At 35.7% G+C, this 24,741-nt stretch overlaps 3 protein-coding genes across 3 annotated transcripts; 1 reads left to right on the forward strand and 2 right to left on the reverse strand.

Moving 5' to 3' along the window:
- Nucleotides 1-423: 423 nt before the first annotated feature.
- Nucleotides 424-2,072, reverse strand: LOC140173648 (uncharacterized). Its single transcript, XM_072198147.1, has 3 exons — nt 1,950-2,072; nt 840-1,517; nt 424-681 (listed from the first exon to the last, which is right to left on the reverse strand). Exons 1-3 carry the CDS (start codon nt 2,070-2,072, stop codon nt 424-426), a joined length of 1,059 nt encoding a protein of 352 aa, XP_072054248.1.
- Nucleotides 2,073-5,125: 3,053 nt separating this feature from the next.
- Nucleotides 5,126-9,551, reverse strand: LOC112696506 (NAC transcription factor 32). Its single transcript, XM_025749303.3, has 3 exons — nt 9,231-9,551; nt 8,281-8,567; nt 5,126-6,082 (listed from the first exon to the last, which is right to left on the reverse strand). The coding sequence occupies exons 1-3, from the start codon at nt 9,400-9,402 to the stop codon at nt 5,507-5,509; spliced, it is 1,035 nt and encodes a 344-aa protein (XP_025605088.1). The 5' UTR covers nt 9,403-9,551; the 3' UTR covers nt 5,126-5,506.
- Nucleotides 9,552-18,595: 9,044 nt separating this feature from the next.
- Nucleotides 18,596-19,542, forward strand: LOC140173649 (uncharacterized). The gene is made up of 2 exons (XM_072198148.1): nt 18,596-18,679; nt 19,024-19,542. Exons 1-2 carry the CDS (start codon nt 18,596-18,598, stop codon nt 19,540-19,542), a joined length of 603 nt encoding a protein of 200 aa, XP_072054249.1.
- Nucleotides 19,543-24,741: the final 5,199 nt, after the last annotated feature.

Consider the following 24,741-nt stretch of genomic DNA (forward strand, 5'->3'; position numbering starts at 1 on the left):
AGCTCAAGCAGGGGCACTATTCATGCCCTGGGTCGAGCTGTTGACCCAAGCTGATTGAAGACAAGTCGATCGACCTCTTCAGGTCAGAATTACCCAACCTCTTCATAAAGAGTTCGGCCAAATCGCTACAAAGGCCCAAGTAGGCCCAAACGAAGGAACACGGCCCAAATCTAAAGGCAACCAAAGCCTAGAAAGATAAGGCGGTTCCCCTAAAAAGATAAGATAAGATAAACTATCTTATCTCTAGAAAGGTCACTTTACACCATTATAAATACATTGGAACACCCAGGTATAAATCATACTCTGATTCTACTAAAAACCTGATTAAAGCCCATGCTAACTTCAGCTGCACCAAGTCCAACAAGTCGGACACGTCAGCTCCGACCACCACCACAGATCTCGTCCGAGATCGACCTACAGTTTCTAGTAACCCTCGAAACAGTCAGCTATGTGAGAAATACTTGCAATATCTTTCAAAATAAGATTAATACAATGGGAAGCACAAAGAGACCAAAATATATTTAGGTATTTTTCATGAATAAGTTTTCCAGCAGATACATAATTAGTAGCATTATCAGTGACCACATGCACAATGTTACTAGGCCCAACCCACTCAATAACATCAGCAAACAAATTAAACAATGCATCGGCATTTTTTATCACATCAGAAGAATCAACAGTCTTAACAAATGACATACCATAGAATAATAAACTAGAAAGTTAATTAAAGTTCGTTGCCTTTGATTAGTCCACCCATCTGCCATCAGCGTACAACCGGTGCTTTTCCATGAGCTCCTATACTTTTCAACAAGCAACTGACACTCTCTCTTAAGACCGGCCAGCAAATGAACTCTCATTTCATCATATGATGGTCCCTTGAAACCAGGTCCAATTGCAGCAATACCATCTAATGCAGGTTGAAAGTAAGGTGATTGAATTACATTGAAAGGAATACGTGCATCAACGATCCATTTGGCAAGTCCCAACTTAGCCTTGTGCACAACTTTTTTACTAGCCAAAACACTTTTCAAAGTCGGTTGAGATCCTAGAGTAGTCCTTTCTTTAAAGTAACTTCCATTTTGTATAGCTACTATAGCTCTTCTTTTTCCTTTGTCTCCGGTTGTTGTAGGAACAACAACTTGTACAGGGTTAGGCGATTCATCCTCTTGCGCATGTGTTTTCCCACCATAAGACTCCTCCTCAAATTTTCTTTTTTCCATATTATTTTTTTTGTTTTCCATCAGAATCCTTTGGAATTGAAGTTCAACTTCTTCAGTAATTTTGTTACATACTTTAATTTGTCCAAGAATTTTTCCAAGATGATATTTCATCCTATATATCACCCCTCCATTATAAGTATTCAAACTAAAGATGCATGTATATTGTACCGTATGATTTTTATCATACTTCACAGTGAAATATTTCCTAGCTGGGTTAAATTTTCCTCGAGAGGAACCTGTCTGAGATTCTTGTCCAGCATTATGTTGTTGTTGCTGATCATTTTGTGACTGTTTCATCTAAATTCAGAATGCCAGCAATCTGTAATCTAGACCAATATATCAATTCATAGTTCATACAATTCATATGGCATTCAACATAATTAAATGTAGTAATTCATCTAGTTAATTCAACAAAGTAGAATTGAAAAAATAAAAATATTTAACCTACATCAACAGAGCGGAATTCTAAAATTGAACATACATCAAATTTATTCAACATTACAGAATGATTAATCATATAATAAATAAAATAAAAAAATTAAAAAACAGAACAAGAGAGTAGAAGAAACTCTGCATCTAAAGAACATGAACCTACTTTAAATCTACCCTAAATTCTTCACTGAATTAAAATTTAATTGAAAAAAGTCAAAAACCACAGTACTCAAAACAAAAACTCAAAATGACTGAAAAAATAAAAAATAGAAGAACAGAAGAAGAGCCAGAACTAACCACTTCGGTGAGGCTTCGACCTACGACGGTGAGGCTTCGACCTGCGACGGTGAGGCGACGACCCGCAACAGTGGCGCTTGGCTCCGACGTCTGTTTTGTTTGACAGTGGCATTTGTCTTTCATAGGCAGAAGCTCGAAGAGATTAGGGTTGGGAGTGGGAGGTGACCAGGTCCAGGAGTCTTTTTCGAAGATACTAGGGTTGGAAAGTGGCTGCAATGCATTCAGACTTCACTTCACTTCATCCTTCTATTTTTTTTCAGCACCAATCGACGCCATTTCGTTACCTGGGGGGAGAACTGGTGCCTGCTGAAACCCGGCCGGTTTGCTCAGTTTGCCGGTTCGCCACCAGTTCGGCCAATTTTTTTGCAGGTTTTTTGCAGGGCAATTTTACAGGTGGACCGGACCGGCTAGGTGACCGATTTTTGGTTAACCCAATTGAACCGGCCGGTCCAATTCGATTTATAGAACATTGAGTATCACCGTCTTTTGATGATTATACCTTTCTTTAAGGTCTTTCCATAGATCTGCAGGATTTTTTAATGTGAGATGTTCATTTTTCAATCCTTCATCAAGATGACAACGAAGGAAAATCATGGCCTTGGCTTTATCCTTCTGGGATGCATTATTTCCATCCTTAATGGTATCTCCAAAATCCATTGAATCAAGATGGATTTTAGCATCTAGTATCCATGATAAATAGTTGTTTCCAGATATATCAAGAGTATTAAATTCAAGATGAGAGAGTTTTCATATAATGAAAATTTGTTGCCTGGAGTCTTCCTAAAATTTGATCAGAGTCTCGTAATGATAACGTGTTGTAGAATAAATAAATAAGAAAAAATATAAAATAAAAGTGTAAATAGAAGACTCTAGTTTTAATATTCACCAATATAATTATCTCACTATAATAATAGAAGTAACTTATATATTTACTACTATTATATATATTAGGAACGTATAAAAGAGAGAGAGGAGAAAAGTTTTTGTATAAAGAGAGAGAGAGGTATTTATTTGTTATGTGTATCTATTCCTTCAGAGCAAAACTCCTATTTGTATACCTTTTCAAATTTATTTAATAGTATATACCTATTTTGGTCCTAAAAGAATTTCAGACTAGACACTTTAGTCCCAAACTAAAATTAATTACTCGATTGGTCCCTAACAATTAACTCCATCAGTCACTTAGATCTTTTACTCCGTTAATTCTAACGGATGACAAAATAGTCCCTAACAACTCTAACAGGGGACAAAATGGTCCCTGATCTCCTTTGTTTGGAAACGACACTGTTCTCTCCCAATTTCCATCATATCTCGTATAACACTAACAGTCTAACATAGTAATTTCAAACTACATAATGCACACTCTATATATTTAATGTTCACAAGAAAAAAAATCCTGAACTTGTTCTTAACCAATTCATACTCAGGAAACTAATGCCTATGTTTCTCAACTAGTTGTCATCTTCGATGGATCCCATGAATCTAGATAGCAAGTCTGATTTGTTAAGACTCATCACCGTCGTTGCCATCTCTTTCCTCCTCTGCCCTAACATCTTCATGACCACATTGTCCACCACTCCGATCGTTTCCTTCAGCTTCTTCTCTGAACCAATGTTCAGTAATCGCTTCAGTTTCTATATAAGCTGCAACGGCGACATTGCTCGTTGTAATAGCTTGGATGCGAAGTCGAAGCTGTCTGCCAACTTGGACTCCGGAAAAGAAGGAATGAAGCACTCAGTGTCTATTTCAAATGAGAATTTGCATATGATGTCGAAGGAGAATCTTCTCATAATGTCCTAATGTCCAACAATCTATATTACTTGCTGGAGAGTGGAGAAAGGCGTGCCCTTGGAGTAGTTATGGTACTTGGTCTTGAGGATGTCGTGGACATTGTCGAGGTTGGAGGTGATATTATCAAAGACATGGAAGTGGATGCTTTTGGTGGGTGAAGTGCAGAGGAGGTGGATGTACTAGTCACAAAGATTTAGGAAGTGTGTGGTCCATGACATGTTGAGGTAGGTGCGACACGTGTGACAATTACACTATGGCTTAATCTTGGAGCTAAAGAGGAGGAAGGAAAAGATGGAAAAGAAGACTGTGAAGGTGAAGAAGCAGAGTATGAATGTTAGGGTTATGCGAGATATGATAAAAATTGGGGAAGAACAGTGTCGTTTTCGAATAAAGGGGTCAGGGATTATTTTGTCCCTTGTTAGAGTTGTCAGGGTTTATTTTGTCCCATGTTAGAGTTTTCAGGGACCATTTTGTCTTCCGTTAGAGTTGACGGAGCCAAGGACCTAAGTGACTGACGGAATTAATTGTTAGGGACCAATCGAGTAATTAATTTTAGTTGGGGACTAAAATGTCTAGTTTGAAATTGTTTAAGTACCAAAATGAGTATATACTCTTTAATTAATTATACAATCTCTTTTAATATTATCAATAACATAGAGAAATGGTCATCCACCTCAGAACTACTTCACACTTATCACAACAGTTTATATTGTATTTTCAAAAATCGTATTCATTTGTTTTTCAATATTTTTGGACACCCAACTATTTTTTTCATTTTCTATTTTTGGTCTGCCCAGACTAAAGTCCACGTAGCAGAAAATTATTTTTGGCCAAAAAATTTCTCAAATGTCCTTCCAATAATTCATTTCTCAATTACCGTACTTAAGTAGTGATGTGATTCACGTGTCATTACAAGATTAGTCTGTTAAACTTTAATCATTCTTAACGATCCACAGAAGTCACCTAATTATATATTAGTAAAGTATTGGAGTTAGATCTGACCCATTCAAAGCCCTAGTAATAATTTGTTTATAAATGAAACACACTTTGATACTTAGCAAGCAACCTCTTGTTGTACATAATGCAATGCAGAGTAGAATACTAACGAGATAAACTTGTATATAAATGAAGGATATGTAAGTTATGTCTTAGAATATAAAAATATCAAAATCTGATACTTTCGTTTTCTTATCCACTATCTTTGGGATTAAGAATGACAATGAGTATCCCTGAGACTCGTAAAATCTGATACAGTGATACTTTTGTTCTCTTATCCCCTATCTTTAGGAAAAAGAAGCTGTAAATTTACTATAGTATCATGATAAATAAGAAAGTATTTTCAGTAATACCTAGATTTCTATAGATCATGTGAAGGCACGATACAATGAGCAATTAAACTGCATTATGCAGGCACTTTATTCTTCAAGCTATCTCTACTCTATGCACACACAATTGATACAGTAGTATCCTGTAATGATATACATTTTCAACTATGTACATTCTTATGTATGTGCTGAAAAGAATATAATTACCACACTGCATTATTCTTGCTTATTTACATATAAACCACTTCACTTACCATCCATTCCCATGCAGAACAAGCAAGCATGCCCTGTACAACTCACTTCTTGATGAGGCACCAACACCAAGTGAAAAAAGAGCATATCATGAAAAGAGAAATGGTAATAATGGGTACCACATGATTTTAGAAAGTGAGTTCAGATCAAGATAGCTTATTATTGTAGTCAAATAATAAAACTCATGGATCATGAATATCCCATGAAGGCTAAGCTGTTAAGCTCTTGAGGTTGTATGATTGAATTCCACTGATCAAAGAAGCCAAAATTGTAGCCTTTGTTTGTATCCATCACAAGACTTGGCTTATCATCACTATTATCAACATCATCACCAAGTTCTAGGCTTATTTTCTTATTTGGGGGAGCATATTCCAAATGGTTTTCTTCTTGTTCAATGAATTTTCTCTTCAGAGGATTATTATACAAGCCCTCCATTGCAGATGCTAAGAACTGTGCTCCTATTACATTCAAGTTGTTGTCTTCATGCACTGAACCATATTGTTTCATATCACAATTTCTAACAAAGCCTGTGCTTGAGGACACACCAATGGAATTAGGCAAAGTACTCCTAGAAGCCAGAATATAAGGTAACATTGGAAATTCGTTGTGCACAATGGAGGCTTTTACTAGTTCAGGATTGAAGTTCTCATCATTCATTTGTTGAATCTTTTTTGTTGGTTCATAAATCAGTTCACTTGGATCTTCCAAAGTGCTTCTTGGGCTGCCTGTTTTCTGTCTCACCCGGCATAGCACCCACTCATCAAGCTGTAGCAAAAAGAAAAACAATTAAACAAAAACTTCATGATATTATTCTGGCTTTAAACATATTCCATCAAATGTTTGTAAGGATATAGTGTATCAAAAATACAAAATAAATAGTAGATACATATTATAAATTAGCCAATAAATTAGTCATCATGTATTGGTAGATAAAAAATCTGATTATAAAATTTCTAAAATTTAATTTTGCATTAAAAAAAACCTCTTTTCATAAGAAACGACTCAGTACCATTCCTCTCCTCTCCCGATGCGACATTGTTTCTCCTCTCTCCTGTCATGATTCGTCTCCTCCATATCGCGTTGCGGTGCCATTCCTAACGGGATCCTCTCACGTCGCACCGGTTACGGCCAATACATGCATCGACATCCAAGATCTTCTTGCAGAGTCGCGATTTGTGCACTCCCTAACGTCTAACACGTGGGGTCGCCGAGCCAGACCACCCTCGCTCACATCGTCTCGTGTTGTCATGGTTCTGTCCGCGGGAGTTCGACTACTGCAACGACCACCTAGAAAGCAACTGCGTCACCACCCCTTCCATCTCCTTGTGCAAGAACGCTGCAGTCTCTCCCTCCATCTCCTTTTTCTAATTTTTTTTATAGTTGGTTTTGTCCGCTTTTAGAATTTTTAAGATATCCTGGTTTTGTAAAATTTTGGATGTTTTTTTTGTTATGTTTTGAATTTTTTTACTTTAAAATTTTTAAAATAATTATGGTATTTTTATAATGAATTTTGAATTTTTTTAAATAATTTTTGGAATCTTTTAAATAAATTTTAAAAATAATTTTACATTAAATTTAAATGTTTGTTATTATTTGATTTTATAGATAGTTTTTTTAGATTTTAGATATTTTTCATTAAATTTTAAATATTTTTCATGATAATTTGAATTAATGTTTTTTAAAAAAAAATTTTAAATTTTGAATATTTTATTTTGTTAGATTTTGGATGTTTCTTTTTATTGTGTTTCAAATATTGTTTTTCAGTAAGAATTTTTTAATTTTTTGAATTTTTAAAATGAATTTACAATAATTTTAGATGTTTGTTTTTATTTAATTTTAGATTTTAGTTTTTTTTTCTATTAGTTTGTGGATGTGATAATTTAAATTGATGTTCTCTTCAAAAAAAAATAAAATAAAAAAAATTGCTAATTGATTACACCTATTATTGATTATCTAGTAAAATTGTATAAATATATGTATAATTTAATTCAATTTTACTATATATTTTATGCGAATCACTGTTTTTTTTATACACATAGTATTATTAAAAAGGAAAAGTATAGGGTACCAACATATTATCTGCCAACTTCTGCCAACTCTTATTTATATTTGTGTTTCATGGAAGTGTGTTCGTAGATGTGTCTAATAATTAATATATTTTAATTACATATATAAAGAGACACATCCATAAAATATATTTATAAAGACACTTCTATTAAACACAGTTATAAAAAAGACATTTTTATTAGACACATCCACAAACACACTCCCATGAAACACAATTATAAATAAGAGTTGGCAGAAGTTGGCAAATATGCTGTTGGTAACGTAGCAGAACCGTATTAAAAATATTATGCTTCCGCATTCTTAGTAAGTATCTTTTATGTTTTAGTTTTATTAATAATTTAGTTTATTCGAACACAATTTAAGTCCAAATACTTAAATTATTAACAAATCTAAAATGTGAGAAACAAAATAGCTATTTCAAAAAAGAGTTAACACTACATAAGTAAAAAATTAGATATTTTAATGTATTAAAAAAATCTTTAAAATGAATTGATTCTTCTTTCGTTCAGCCAATGGCCTAAACGTACAATGTGTACAATGAGCTAAATCTTTGGTTTATGAATAAAATGAACATCACTTATACTATTCAGAATAACCATCCGAATACATTTTGGGTTTATCAAAGTTCGAACTCTTGACCTTTCGGATCTAGAATTCTAATACCATGTCTTAAAACCATTCATCCTAAAAATGTAACCTGATAGGAGAATATAACACTAATAATCATATCTCTAATACTTTCTAAACCTTCATTGTACACATTGTACGCTTAGGTCATTGGTTCCCTATACTTTCTCTTAAAATAATCTATTAAATAAACCAGAAAATGTTTATCATTAACCATGTTTTATGAAAAAGAGATAGAAATTCAGAACTCATGCATGCAATTGACCTACTCTCATGGAGCCTCTTTTGTGAGAATTTGAGAGGAGTGAATCATGCAACCTATACTCATGCATGATCCAATCAGTTTTGGATCCCTTTGGGGGACGTCCCTTGTAGAAGACAAGGGCTTTCTTCACTCCAATGCTCTTCATACCACCTGACGTGATAATTGGTTTGTCAGTTCCAGTGGCCTTCCAGTAACCTGCACCAGCTGCTCTGTTTGGTCTCACTCCATTTGGGTACTTCCTCTCTCTTGGAGTAAAGAAATACCACTCTTCTTCCCCAAACAAAGCTTTGCCTATAAAAAAAAAACATAGAGTACAAAGCTATTTAGTTGAATTAAAATAATTTTTTATTTTTCACACCAAATAAAAACATCTTTAATTACATAAATCTATTTTCTTTTGAGTTGGGACTTAGATTACCTAGGTATATTTGCTGAAAATATAACTATATATCCTTTAGATTAAACTTTTAAGAGAAATAATATTATAACATGATATTATGCAAAAGTATAGAATCCGATCCTTATTGATCCTAAAAAAGAATTCTGGTATAAGGCTAACGAAAAAAAAATAAAAGAAAGCCTATAAGAAAAAAAGACTTCACACAAAGTTACAGTAAAAAAAGAGGTTCTTATTTGATGTAGTGTGTTAGAAATATAACATTTATGTATCTTGTTGTATGAATTTAAATTTTTGGGAGAAGTGACTTATGACAATGATTTGGTTAATTTTTAAGAAAAGTAGTGGAATTGCAATTAGTTTATTATGTTGATTTAAATAAATCAAAATTTTTATTAATACAAATTAGAGTGTGATTGTTATATAAGAGGAGTTATCTTTCATTTATAAGTCAAAATGTGCATGAAATGAACATATACAATTAAGACTAAATGTTTTGTACGGGAAAGAGAAGTAAAAGATGGAAACAGAAACCAGATATATAGTTGTACACATACTTGGAAGCTCCCATGGATTGAACTTGTAGAGGTCTATCTCTGCTATGAATGAGGCAGGAAGTGGTGAAGAAGTGACTTTGTTTCTTAGATAGTGAACAATTAACTCTTCATCAGAAGGGTGGAATCTAAATCCAGGAGGGAGATGGATTTCCAAACTAGTATCCTTGTCCATGAAGAAGATGGAAACTACTATAACGCTTTCGAGGAAAACTAGGAAACTGTATCAATCAGCTGCCGGTATTATCGATTAAGGTGGTGGTAAGATTGAAAACACTGTGCATGTGTTATATATATACACATACAAACATAAGTGGTGCTTGGTCATGGTGAGAGGGACAATTATGTAGAAATATATTATATAGTATATATATAATTGTTTGGCTAGATTGCATTAAGGTAGGTGTGGGGAAAGAGTTGATGAAAGCAACCAATTTGTCTCATGTTCTATGACCCACATTCTTCCAAGGGTGTTTGATATAATTTAATTAGCACGCTTACTTTGCAATTTAGCTAAAAGATTTGAGTCTAGCTAATGGTCTCCAATGTGAAGCTGATTTAACAGGACATAGCATGATTTTGAAACTCTAGCGACAAAGGTTGTCAATTTTATTTCATTTATTAAATCATCTAATATTTATATGCAAATTACTTATGTAATATGACTAAATTTGATCAAATTAGTTCCTTATATGTCTGTTGAATCAAATTAATTCATCATTTTGTTCTCTGTTTGTGTGTCCTCCGATCTATGCTAATCTCACCGTTAAGTTTTAGTAAAACGTAGTAAAATAATATCATTTTTGTGGTGGATATCGATATATTTTTATAGTGTGTAAATAGGTTAACTAATAAAATTATTTAGATCAGATAATTTGAAAATACCTATTTGATTCATCCATGAGCAAAATTTGAATATATGGTAATTAAGAAAATATAATTGCAATTTCATAATTGAAGTCATGTTAGTTGTTATGATTACTCTGGATATTGATTCCAAAAATCATACCGTAGTCCATCAGAGGAGTGGACAGAGTTTACTTTACCATGTCAAATATCAAGATAGAATGGCTAAGTAAAGAAGGCACTAACTTATGATAAATGCTAATAGTCAGTTCCTAAATTTAAGAACATATGACGATGAACTTTGGTGGGTCAGTTTTGATAAGATGAGATCATTATAATATTTAGACATTATATAACAAAATTAAGAACAGGTGATATAAAAGTTTTTGAAATACAGTTAAATATGTTTAAGTATACAAGTATATTTCGATATAAGAAAACAGTTCTATGCTCTGTGGAGCAATATGTGAGAAATGGTTGCAACTAGGGATGCCAACTGAGTAGGGCGGGGACTGGGGATGCCTCTCTACTTTCCATCCCTATCTTCAGATTTATTCCCCGTCCCTGTCTCCATTTTTCGTCGTAGAAGAATATTTCTTTTAATCTCCATTCCTCACAGGGTTCTATTTTTCGTGATAATCCCATTTCACATCTATCTGATAGTTCTAACTAATTATTAATTTCAATATAAAATAGAGCTGCAAGTATCCATTCTATATAAAACAGTAAGATTTTATAAACAAAAACCTAAACGATAAGATGGTGACTTCTTTCAAAATGACACAGAGGGAGGACGCAACGGCGAATCAGAGGACAGAGCAGTGGACGAAGTCGGAGACGCGACAACATAGAGGAGAATAGACACGACGAAAGAGTTATGGAAAGAAACGCCGCAAATAGAGAGCACGATGCAGTTAGGGTGATGGCACAGTGAGGTGTGACGATGCGGTGAGAAGGGAGAGTGGTCAGGGAGTGATTGCAGAGAGGTTGGACGGAGTATGGACAGTGTTAGAAATTTCTGAATTGAAGAAAGGTTATACAAATGAGGATTAGGTGTTTTTGGATTTCTATATATATATGTGTGTGAAATGACTAAAAAACATATATGAGAAATAAACTATTAAGGATAATTTAGTAAATTCATGAATTTTGGGGATTAGCTAGCAGGGACAAGACGGGAATCCCCACTCAGATCCCCACGCTTGTCTCGAAAAAATTTTGTCCCCCATCCCATCTTCGCAAAAAAAATTATCCACGGTCGAATCTTCATTTGAAACAGTTCCCGCAGAAATTTCCGCATCTCAAAAAATTTTGCCATCCTTAATTGCAACACAGGTTATTAATGGCATGGCATGGCTCAAAATGTTTCAAACTCTCAATTATCAATTATTTGGCTACTAATTAATTTGTAACATAGAGTGAATGTATTATGCATGTACAACTCTAGTCAATTGGCAATTTAGCACTTGATAAGACTACAGCCATACCCATGTATGTTATAATAATTTAAAGTTATCTTATTTAATTTAATATTTATAATTTTATAAATTTAATTAATTTATATTTTAAGAACATATTTTAAAAAATAATAATAATTTTTTTAATATTTTTAATATATTCAATACATTTAAAATATAAAAAAATTAATTTTTACAATAACTTTTATAAAACATGTCTTTTTATAGTATATTTAACTTATGTTTTTAGAGCACAAATTAATAAAATCATAATTTTATATATATAATATTAAAATTATATACTTATTATATCTAATATTATATATTTATTTTAAAAGTAATTAAATATGAAAATTTGGACCGGTATACTTAGAATTTGTTGAAGTCTTTAAAGATATAAAAAAGATGGAACAAAATTTACAACAAAAAATATTAGAGAATATAATAGCCTAACTTTTCAAAATGTGTGTTACACACATTTGTTTTTAGGCTTAATTTATCTTATTATTATTGACGAATTTTTTTGTAGGATCTAAAATAGAATACTTGATTTGTGTACTCACACAATTAAGTTTTACATTAATAATATTTTACATAATGATATTTTTTATTTTTTTTTTTACACATAAAAATAGCGTTGAAATGAAGAAATGGAGAAAATAGAAATGATGAAATAAGAGAAAGGATTGTTGTATGGATTGATCTATTTTGTTTTGTCATTCTGTTGTGTTCTGTCTATAGGCACTGAGTACATGCATCAGCTTATTCATACTATAATATTTTGAGTCTATAATTACGATTTTTTACTGTGATAAAAAAAGTTATGATTACGATTTTTTAAAAAAGGTGACTATAAAGTACTTATGGTCACAGTTTTTAAAAAAATATGGCCTAAAAAAGTCTATAATCACAATTTTAGAAAGTGACTTAAAAAGGATTATGGTCACGATTTTTTAAAGAGACAAAAAAGTTTATAGTCACGATTTTTTAAAAAAGTGACCTAAGAAAAGATCTATCATAAAATATATCTTTTTGAAAAGATACTGATACGTAACGTATACTTCGGCTGCTATAATACACAACATATACCTCGGCATAAAACAGAATCAAATAATAACAATCCACCAAATCCGGATGAGCTATTCAAAGCTCGGAACCGCAACTAACAAGTCAAACGCTATCATTATGGATAACATCGGTAAAAACGGAGAATCCCAAAAACAAGCTCCAACCGAATAACCTAAAACGTCTATATAAACATACAAGCAACATCGGAGCAAGACAGGTCACATAACTCTTTCTGATTTTATTATCATCATTTCTTTTAAATCATATTCTTACTTGAGCGTAGGAGTGCTTTTTGCAGGTGCTTCCGCTACGATGTTCCAATTCAGCCGACATATAACTCTTCTGCCCAAACGCAGTCATAAGCAAAAGAAGTTGCCATACCTCGGCCTCATACGCACAAAAAATTTGGCGCCCACCGTGGGGCCGGAATTCATCTAACCCCACTCTTTTCTTTACCTAGCTCTTTACTCTTTTTGTTTCAGGACCTTCGATCTTCAAATATGGCCGAGCTTCTAGCTCAGATTGCTGAACTCCAGGCAGAAGTTTAAAGGATAGCCGAGCTATCTACCCATAACAATGCTGGAAAGCACGAGGAAGGAAACTCCAAAAGCTTGGCTTAGGGCAACATGGACCCTCTAAGCATCACCCCGCCAAAGGAGAAGCTGACGTTAGACAACCCCTTCTCAGAGGAGATTACCAATTTTTAGATGCCAAAGAAATTTGTGCTGCCCACCTCCTTTGAGCCGTACAAGGGGTTTGGCGACCCCCGCGCCCACATCAAAAAATTCCAGTTCATGATGTTTTTTAACGGCGCTAATAATGAACCTATACTTTGCCGAGCTTTTTCCACTTATCTTGATGGTGCTGCTTTACTTTGGTTCTCAAAATTGTCTGCAGGTACAATTTTCTCCTTTGAAGAGTTAGCAAGGCCGTTCATTGATTACTTCGCCGCAACAAGAATATACGTATATGGATCAGACTATCTCGGCACAATCAGACAAGGACAACATGAAAGTCTAAAAGAATACATGACTCGGTTTACCGAGGCCACTATGGAGATTCCGGACTTAGACCCTGTAGTTCACTTGCATGCACTCAAGACAGGACTCCGACCTGGCAAGTTTCGAAAAGCAATTGCAATAACCAAACTGAAGTCGCTAGAGGAGTTCTGAGAAAGGGCTGCTGGCCAAATGGAGATTGAAGAACTTCGCGAGGCCCAAAAGGCAGACAAATAACCAACCAGAAGAGAGGAGGAGAAAACTTTCAAATTGTCAACCAATAAAGAACAAAAGAAACCTTACAAGCTCACGCCAAAGTTCAACTCTTACACCAGATTCAATACCAAGAGGGAAAACATAATAAAAGAAATCCTTAATGCCAAGATAGTGAAACCTCCTGCCCGAGCAGGAAGCTATCAAGACCAGCGATTCGTAGATAGGAGTAAGCAATATGCTTTCCACCAGAAGTACGGACATACAACGGACGAATGCGTAAAAGCTAAAGACTTGCTAGAAAGGTTAGCTCGGCAAGGACTGCTGGACAAGTACATCGAGAGCCGAAGAAACAGAGAAACCAAACAAGACCAAGACGAACGTCCAACAGAAAAGGACAAAGGGAAGTGAACAACCCCAGACCCACCAAGAAGAATCATAAACTGTATATTAGGAGGATATGCAGGAGGAGGAGAATCAAGCTCGGCCCGAAAGCGAAGCTACCAAGCAATGCTGGCAATCGAAGGAACAATACCTCTAACAAAACATGACACAGTGGAGCCAGAGATAACCTTCAATCAATCTGACCTAGCTTCACAAAGTTCAAACCTTGACAACCCAGTAGAAATTTCTATCCAAACAGGAAAATTACTGGTAAGAAAGGTCCTTTTGGATCCAGGTAGTAGTGTTGACGTACTATTTTATTCAACTTTTCTAAAAATGCAACTATCTGAAAAAGCCATGCAACCCTCATCTGGAGAACTGGTTGGGTTCTCTGGAGAAAGGGTCCCGATAAAAAGACATATATGGCTAAAGACAACAATGGGCAACGCCCCATTAGCAAAAACTATTGATGTACAATATCTCATAGTCGACTACCCCAGCCCTTATAATATTATTCTCGGGAGACCCGCTCTGAACAATTTCAGAGCGGTAGTATCTACTTTACACTTGTGTGTCAAGTTTTAGGTTCAAAATAACAAAATAGCAACAGTGCACTCAGATCGCCAACAAGCTCGGCAGTGTTACAACGCCAGCATGAAGAAAGCAAACACAACGCGAAATACTGAACAAGAAGTAAAAGCCATCCAAACCGCGTCCGAGTTACTATCTCTTGTGGAGCAAGACCCTAGGAAGGACTTTCAGGAAAGACACCAACCAACAGACGACCTCCAGAAAATCCCTCTAACTAAAAAGGCCGAATAGTTTACCTATATCGAACGAGCTCTAGAAGGAGAGGAAAGATCGAAGCTGATAAAGGTGCTCCAAGATAATGCCGACCTGTTTGCCTGGACACCAGCAGACATACCAGGAATAGACCCAAGTGTAATCTGCCATAAGCTCACTGATAAACCCATATTTTATGATATATATTGTGCTCAATTTAAGTGATTTATTCAACCCTTTATATACTTATTCATAGAAATTGCATAAGTTTTGCTTTCCCTTCCTTATTATGTGATATATGTTTAAATACATGTTTTCTATGCTTTAAAAGTAATTATTTTAATTACTCTTTATTACCATTTGATGCCGTGATTTGTGTGTTGAGTAGTTGCAAAGCTTCTAAGGCAGGAATGACTTAAAGGATGGAAAGGAAACATACAAAAATGGAAGGAAAGCACAAAATAGAGTTTTTGAAGAAACTGGCAGCGACGCGAACGCATGGATGACGCGGCCGCATGTCCAGCGCAAAAAGGGAGCGACACGACCGCGTAACCCACGCGGCCGTGCGCCTTAAGCAGAACACAGATGACGCGAATGCATGATCAAAGTGAATGCGTGACAAGGAAAACTCCGAATGACGTGACCGCGTGACCCACGCGGACGCGTGACAGATGCCACGCACCAGAAATTACAGAAAACACTTCCAGCAGTTTCTAAAGCCCTTTTTGGCCCAGATACAGGTCCAAGAGGCAGAGATTAGAGGTTATGAAGTGGAGGAGTGCATCCATTGAGGGAGAGGCAGTTATTTTTTTTCACTTTTCATAGTTTAGATGTAGTTTTTAGAGAGAGAAGTTCTCTCCTCTCTCTTAGGATTAGGATTTTTAGAAATTAGGAATATTTCTTCTTCATCTCAGGTTCAATGTTCTTCTATTTATTTTCTCTTTTATTTGTTTAATGACCATTCATGTTATGATTTTATTATTTAAATACAATTTGAGGTATTTCAGACTCATGATTGCTCTTCTCTATTTTTAATCTAAATTATTTACTATTGGCTTTGGTTGATTAATTGGTGACTCTTGAGTTGTCAAACTCAGTAGTGGTTGAAATTGGCAGATTCTAATTGATCTAGATCGCTCTAAAGCTAGTCTTCCCACAGGGATTGACTAGGACTTGAGGATCAAGCTAATTAGTCCACTTGACCTTCCCTTGTTTAATAAAGGATAACTAAGTGGGATTAAAACCCAATTCTCATCACACCTGATAAGGATAACTAGGATAGGAATTCCAATTCTAATACCTAGCCAAGAGTTTATTTTATTATTACTATTTTATTTTTCTTATCATTTAACATACTTGTTCCTCACTTTCAAAACCCCCGATTTACAAGACTCATAACCAATAATAAGAATATACCTCCCTGAAATTCCTTGAGAAGACGACCCGAGGTTTAAATACTTCGGTTATCAATTTATTTAGGGGTTTGTTAATTGTGACAACCAAAACGTTTGTAAGAAAGGACTTTTGTTGGTTTAGAAACTATACTGCCAACGGGAATTTATTCTGAATTCTAGATCACACAAAAGTTCTCTCTTCACTCACCATCGACAAAACAATCAGACCTATTGCCCAAAAGAAAAGAAATCTCGAAACAAAAAAAATGAAAGCAACCCTCGAAGAAACAAAGAAGCTCCTCAATGCCAACTTCATCAAAGAAATCCGCTTCACAACATGGCTCTCGAATGTGGTAATGGTAAGAAAAAACTGAGGTAAATGGTGCATGTGCATTGACTTTACAAATTTCAATAAGGCTTGTCCAAAATATTCTTATCCTTTGCCTTGTATTGATAAACTGGTAGACAATGCTTCGGGGTTTAAAAGCTTAAGCTTCATGGATGTATATTCTGGTTATAACCAGATCCTCATGCATCCAAAAAACCAAAGCAAAACAGCTTTTATAACAAAACATGGAATTTTTTGTTATAAGGTAATGCCATTTGGCATAAAGAATGCAGGAGCAACATATCAACGATTGATGGACAAAGTCTTCCACCAACAAATAGGTTGGAACATGGAGATTTATGTAGACGATATGGTAGCAAAAACCTCAATACAAGGCTCACACTATGACGAGCTACAAGAGATCTTCAAGCAAATCCGAGAATATAACATGAGGCTTAATCCAAAAAAATGCGCATTTGGAGTCCCAGGGGAAAAATTCCTCGGATTCATGCTGGCTTCACGAGGAATTGAGACAAACCTAGAAAAATGTGAAGCTATCCTCAAAATGACTATCCCAAAGACTGTAAAGGAAGTACAACAACTAGCAGGAAGGGTAGCTGCATTTTCATGATTCCTACCAGCAGTGGCAAACAGAGCATACCATTTCTTTTAGACAATTTCCAAAACCAAAAAATTCAAATGGACGGAAGATTGTGAATGGTCCTTCATCGAGCTTAACCAAATATTTTCATCTCCCCCAATTCTCCAGAAACCAGAGCCTGGTAAACCATTATTTTTATACCTGTCAATTTCTAACTATGCCATAAGCTCGATGCTGGTCTCTGAAACAGGAAAAACCCAAAGACTGGTGTACTTTGTCAGTAGGATACTACAACTAGCAGAAACCAGGAACCCGAAGATAGAGTAATTCGCACTAGCATTAGTCACCACAGCAAAAAGGCTGAGACAATATTTCCAAAGGCACACAATAGTAGTAAGAACAGGTCAACCGTTGAGACAAATACTGACAAAACCCAAGTTAGCTGGACGTCTAATAAAATGGTCCGTTGAGATTTCTGAATTCGACATACAATATCAGCCAAGAAAAACTCCAAAATTGCAAATACTTGCAGATTTCATCTCTGAGATGACAACTGAAGACAACCAAATAGAGCAAAGCTGGAAAGTATATGTAGATGGCGCATCAAACAGAGAAGGAAGTAGAGTAGGGTAACACTAAAAGAAGGAGGAAAGGTTATAGCCGAACAATCGCTACAATTCTCCTTTGCAGCAAGCAACAACCAGGCAGAATACGAAGCTCTGCTGGCCAGACTAAAGCTCGCCCAGTATACTGTGATTCACTCCTAGTTGTACAAAAAATTAAAGGTGATTTCCAGGTAAGATCCTTTGTTAGAGAAATATTGACTCATAACAAAGGATCTCATTTCAAAATTTCAAACACATAAACAGAGAACAAAATACAAGGGTCGATGTGTTATCTAAACTAGCTACAACAAGGCCAACACTTCACACACCAGCACTCTCACAACTAACACTTGAAAAGCTGAGCTTTGAGCTAAACTGTGTATTGAGTATTACACAGGTAGGAGACTGGAGGACACCCTTCTTTGAGTATGTCAACGCAAAAATTATCCCAAGAGAGGAACGAAATCCACAACTCTTTCGAAGAAGAGCGAGCTTCTACACAAAAGTCGGTAACAACCTATACAGGTGAGGATTCTCGCAACCACTCTTAAGATGCATCAGCAAAGATGACGCCAAAATAGTAATGGCAAAAACACACGAAGGAGTGTGTGAAAACCACATCGAAGGTCGCACATTAGCTGCCAAGATACTAAGAACAGGGTATTATTAGCCAATGATGAAAAGAGATTGCATGGCCAAGGTCAAGACATGTGACAATTGCCAAAAACACGCCACACTCTCAACAATACCAGCCGAGAAGTTGCACACCCTTGAGGTAAGCTGACCTTTCGATAGATGGGGACTGGATATTCTCGGACCCTTCCCGAAAGCGCCAGGACAGGTAAAATTTCTTTTGATATCAATTGACTACTTTTTAAAATGGATAGAAGCATAACCCCTTGCATGAATAACCGTAGAAAAGGCGAGGTCTTTCCTTTGGAAAAGCATTATATGCCGCTATGGTATACTAATAGAAATAATCTCTGATAATGGTAGACAATTCACATACCATAACCTCGCCGTTTTCTTACAAAACTTTAACATAAAACATCATTTTAGTTCACTCGAACATCCACAAACGAATGGACAGATGGAATAAGCTAACCAAATCATTTGCAGGCCTTAAAAAAGAAGTTGGACGATGTCAAAGGCGAATTGGCTGACCTTATTCCTGAAATCCTATGGAGCTACAACACAACAATCCAATCAGCAACAGGGGAAACCCCTTTCAAACTGGTATACGAAGTAGAAGCTCTTATACCAGTAGAGATCAGAATGCCAACTCTAAGAGCCGAGTTATATAATCAAAACAGAAATAACGACGCAAGATCAACTGACCTAGATCTCATTGACGAAGAAAGAGAAATGGCAGCAATAAGGCAACGGGCAATGAAACAACTCATACAAAGGCGACATGACAAAAAGGTAATCCCCCGAGCATTCGAACATGGAGAACTCGTCCTTAGAAAGACAGAAGAAGCCAGAAAGCCTCAAGCTCACGGGAAGTTAGCAGCAAATTGGGAGGGCCCATTTCGAATCAATAGAGTTCTCGGCAAAGGAGCATACCAACAAGAGACACTTCTGGGGGATCTAATACCAGGAGACTGGAATGTATCCTCTTTAAGGAAATACCAATAATGATTTGTATCAAAGCGGATGAAGGTACTCTTTTTCCCATTTGAGGTTTTATCCCATAATAGCAGGGTTTTACTCAAAGGGTTTTAATGAAGTCGGATGCCATATTCTATTATGAAAACGACGTAAATATTTCAATCAATTTTTGCATCAAAATCAACAAACATAGTACTATCATAACATTACTGTCAATTCAAAATATATAATCAAAATCCAAACTGAGCTTCATACTCGGAACAAGTCATAACAAACAAAACTGAGCTTCATACTCGGCAAAAGTCAAAACAAACAAATGCCAGAAACCACGGCAATATTCAAAACACATCAAAGAGTCAAATTTACAAACCAAACAAACTAACTAATACTTTTCATTCTATCATATCCCCAATACTCGAACTATCACTCTGCTTATCAACCTCATCATCAATCAACTCCCCATTCACGATGATCTTTGTAGCATCCAGCTTGGCAACGTCAACCTCAGGAAACAAGACCCGAACTTGGGTGGTAGCTCGATCAAAACCTTGAGAAAATGCCTCATACACCTCATTTTCCAGCTCCTTCACCCGAGCTACAAGTTGACCATTCTCAGACTTCAAAGTTTTGGACTCTTTGGTAGCTGATGACTGCAGTCATTTTTCCTCCACAAGCTCGGTCTCTCTCTATTTAAGAGAAGATGAAAGTTCAATGATCATCTTCTTCTTCTCCTGCACAGTAGAAGATGGTTTAGCAACACTAAGAGATTCTTTCGCCTCTGACTCAACAGCAAACTCCTGAACCCTTCCAATAGCAACAATCCGAGCACCAATCACCTGCGACAAAAACCAGCCACCAAAAAAAAACCAAAAAGAATTAAGATAAATAGATATATAAAACAAGAATATTGGAGGGAAACGGCTAATCCCAGCTCGGCCAACCTCATCAATCATCTTCGAATCCGTAGGAAAGTGACACAACTCATCAGAAGAGTTGCAAAAGGAAAGAACCTTGACCACAAAGATCTCATGTTGTTATCATCGCGATACAAGTGTAGCCTCTTCTGAGACTCATAAGCAGATTCAACAATCGGTAGAATAGGCGAATCCCCCTTCTTACTCTCAACATCCTTCTCATGAGTCCTCATCCTTTTCCTTCTCTGACGAGGGTTAACCTCAGACTGCACAGCACCAGTTCCACCCTCCTTATTCACATTAGTGGTCGACCCCTCCTTCTCATTCTTCTTCCTTTGGCTAAAGAAGGACTTTAGCCCAGCAGTAATAATGGTCGGAGCTTTCTTAGCTCCAAAGTAATTACAAGAAAGCAAATATAAGGAAAGACTATATCACCGCATCAAAAATCATTTCCAAAATAAGTTACCTAAATAATCCAACACAGCTTCTTTATCCGAATCCTACTTTAACAACTCCGCAATAGATAACAGTCCTGTTGACTCCAACATCTCTAACAAAAACTCCAACACAATATTATCATCGGATGCCCTATCATCAACATCAAGTACCTGGATAGGCTCAGATGACCAAGAAACAGAAAATCTCACCTCTAAAAACTCATTCAAATAGAATGGAAAATCCTCCTCAACACTCCTAACTTTTACAAACATAGTCTTAAAGTCTTTATACGAAGACTTATACAAAGAAAAAATAGAACGACGAGGATGGCTACTAATGTTTACCCACAAAACCACGCCTAACACCCTTGGTCTAAAACAGGGAGAAGAAAACCCTAAGGGATAGAGGATACTCTAAGATATCCATCAAATTTTCAAAAGCCCGAACAAAACCCTATGAATTAGAGTGTAACTAAGATGGAGCGCAATTCATCCAAAACAAAACTCCACACTCAAAGTTACTAAATGGGAGCCGGACACCAAGTTCAGTCAACAAACAAGAATAAAGATAAAAGTAGGACAACCCATCAACCTTTTCACATACACGGTCATTCTCTCCACAAGAAAAATTTTCTATCCTTATACCATGACCTTCCCTAACGCACACATTAGATCCCAAAATCTTTACTGACTCCACATCACTAAAACAAGAAACGCAACATTTTACCTGCTCACTGAACCAGCTACAGGGATCACCCTCTGTAACAACAACCTTGACTTTTTCCATGACTTTGAAGACAAAAAAAAAAAAACAAACAGAGGAGAGGGGGAGGAACTAGAATTCTTCAAAACCTTCCTTTACCACTCATTTCTTCTGAAGACAAAAAAAGCAAAGTGTAGGATCAACCCAACAAAGTAAATTGGGGGCTCACCTAGGACAAAGCAAGTAATAAAAACATGGAGAAAGTGAAACGGTTCTTCATCTTTTAATAACCGTCTCAATCCTAACCGTTCATTTATTACAACAACACCCAATGACTAGAATAGAACCGAAAATAGAGCGACGTTTTCATGTCAATCAATTCACCAGGCGCGGGAAACAAAGCGCCAATTAAATGCGTGACTTTCTCTCTTCCAATGAAATCCAAGGCAAGCTCAGGGGGAAAGCACGTCTCCGACAACATACAAGCAACCTAGGTACACAGAGAAGTTAAGAGCTCGCCTTTGTTTTCTGACAAATACAAGGTAAGCTTGGGGGTTATGATACGTAACGTATACCTCGGCTGCTATAATACACAACGTATACCTCGGCATAAAACAGAATCAAATAATAACAACCCACCAAATCCGGACGAGCTATTCAAAGCTCGGAACCGCAACTAACGAGTCAAACGCTATCATTATGGATAACTTCGGCAAAAACGGAGAATCCTGAAACAAGCTCCAACCGAACAACCTAAAACGTCTATATAAACACACAAGCAACATCGGAGCAAGACAGGTCACATAACTCTTTCTGATTTTATTATCATCGTTTCTTTTAAGTCATATTCTTACTTGAGCGTCGGAGTGCTTTTTGCAGGTGCTCCCGCCGCGGTGTTCCAATTCAACCGACGTATAACTCTTCTGCCCAAATGCAGTCATAAGCAGAAGAAGTCACCATATCTCGGCCTCATACGCACGGAACAGATACAATTATTTAATAAGTTACAACATTTGAATAAATTACAACTCTATGAAAAAATATAAAATTTTAAACATAACTTTTTAATTATATATTTTGAAAATATGTTTTACATTTAAAAATATAAAAAAGATAACTTTAGACGGATTTAGATTAATTTTTATCATTTTTTTTAAATATTTTTATTATTTTTTGTTTCTGTCATAAGTTGCATAATATGAACCCTGGCTGGGCAGGCTTGTGGATTAAGACACATCGGTAATTATGCATGTTGAGCTTATTTTGGAGAGAAGTTTTGTGCATAGAGGGTTAGCTAGCGTATTTGACTACTTGTGCCCCAATTTGAGTAGGATAATTGAACAGCAGTACGACCTTGACCATTTTGTTTGCTCCTTAAATTGGACCAATGTCACATCTTGATATCTTTCTGTATAACCACCATCTTGAGCTGGAAGAGTTCTTGATCCGGTGACGTTGAACCAATATCGTAGCACTTCATCACCCTTAATTAAATTATTAACTCCAACCATGCTGCAATTATTGAAGTTAGCCCTACTAGTTCTATGGTGATCGTGGTACACACAAGAAATTAAACCTTTGTTGATGATTACCACTTACCAGTAAGCAATCAGGTTTCATTTTTTGTTTTAAGAAAAGAAAATAATAAAAAAGCTAACTTCCTAGAAAAATAAATGTGGGATGCGTAGCTTACGTATATTCTATTGGTTTAATATATATATATATATATATATATATATATATATATATATATATATATATATATATATATATATTAAAATCAATCACTACAATTAATTATAAATATAAAATATTTATTGAAATATAAAATATATATTAAAAATAAATTAAACTATATATATTTATATATAAATATATAATCGCTGATGTTAATATATAAATAATATTTTTATTTATATTTTAAGTTTGATTCAAGTTAACTGTATATTTACTATGAGACACACATGCGCCCACACACCACTGGTTTGTAAGGTACGTATTTTTATTACAATGTTAGCCTTTTAAAATGTTTACACACACATATTACTAGTAAATATGAGATATACATTTTTATGGGTAAAAAACTTATATAAGCCAAGGCAAGAAGGGTCTAACGTAAATACGCCAAACCGAAAATCGTTTCAGCAATAAGCCAGACACTATCTTTATGTAATTCGAACCAAGGTGGTTCGAACTACAAACCTCAATAATTCGAACCACCCAGATATACATTTTTATGGGTAAAAAACTTATATAAGCCAAGGCAAGAAGGGTCTAACGTAAATACGCCAAACCGAAAATCGTTTCAGCAATAAGCCAGACACTATCTTTATGTAATTCGAACCAAGGTGGTTCGAACTACAAACCTCAATAATTCGAACCAGGGTGGTTCGAATTAGGGGAGAGAAAATTCAAACGTAATTCAAACCAAGGTGGTTCGAACTATTCTTGCATGTAATTCGAACTGGCCTAGCTCGAATTACTTATGTAATTCGAACCAAGCTGGTTCGAATTACCCTAGGCGTGGTTCTTTATAATTCGAACCAAGGTGGTTCGAATTATGGGTGATTCGGATAAGGAGTTCGAATCACCCTCATTCGAACTATTATTCCTACCCCCTACCCCACAAAATCTCAGAGAAAACGACCCAGATTCTGTCTCGGAGGTACTCCTCCATCCGCCTTCACCGCTGCACACCCCTGCATGTTGCGCCACCAGCACAGCCTGCCCCACCGGATGATGGGGATGACATCGCATCTGTTTAGATGATTCACGTTTCATGTATTTTTTTCCTTAAAGTTCATTCATGTATGAAAGTGATTTGTATTTTTTTTGTTATGTTGTAGTCTGTTCACCTATGTTTTTTTTATTTATGTTGTTGGACTTTGATTATGTATGTGATCAATGAATCTTGAAACAGTTCAGTGTTTATTTTTTCTTATTAAATTGTGCACCTACGGAAAATGTAGCATTATACATAATTAAAGAAGCCATATTCATTACTACTCGCAACAATCAAACTAAAAGTCATGCGCACTAATGTAAATAATACTGACACTAACAACATGCGAAATAATGCAAATAACTCTAAGACTAGCAACATGCGCACTAATGTAGATAATGCTAACACTAACAATATGCATACTAATGGTGTCCTGTCTGAGACGAGCCT

This window comes from Arachis hypogaea, chromosome 6, assembly GCF_003086295.3.
Source record: "Arachis hypogaea cultivar Tifrunner chromosome 6, arahy.Tifrunner.gnm2.J5K5, whole genome shotgun sequence".
Taxonomy (NCBI): domain Eukaryota; kingdom Viridiplantae; phylum Streptophyta; class Magnoliopsida; order Fabales; family Fabaceae; genus Arachis; species Arachis hypogaea.

Bases quoted from the DNA above. Each gene is read 5' to 3' on its own strand.
- LOC112696506 (XM_025749303.3), bottom strand. From the start codon at position 9,402: ATGGACAAGGATACTAGTTTGGAAATCCATCTCCCTCCTGGATTTAGA. The intron at 8,568-9,230 runs GTATGTGTACAA...TTTTTTTTATAG, and splicing joins CAATCCATGGGAGCTTCCAA to GCAAAGCTTTGTTTGGGGAA. The intron at 6,083-8,280 runs GTAGGTCAATTG...TTTTTGCTACAG, and splicing joins ACAAAAGAGGCTCCATGAGA to CTTGATGAGTGGGTGCTATG.
- LOC140173648 (XM_072198147.1), bottom strand. From the start codon at position 2,072: ATGAAAGACAAATGCCACTGTCAAACAAAACAGACGTCGGAGCCAAGC. The intron at 1,518-1,949 runs GTTAGTTCTGGC...TTCTGAATTTAG, and splicing joins GTCGAAGCCTCACCGAAGTG to ATGAAACAGTCACAAAATGA. The intron at 682-839 runs GCCGGTCTTAAG...TCATTTGTTAAG, and splicing joins AAATGAGAGTTCATTTGCTG to ACTGTTGATTCTTCTGATGT.
- LOC140173649 (XM_072198148.1), top strand. From the start codon at position 18,596: ATGGCCAAGGTCAAGACATGTGACAATTGCCAAAAACACGCCACACTC. The intron at 18,680-19,023 runs GTAAGCTGACCT...AATCATTTGCAG, and splicing joins AGAAGTTGCACACCCTTGAG to GCCTTAAAAAAGAAGTTGGA.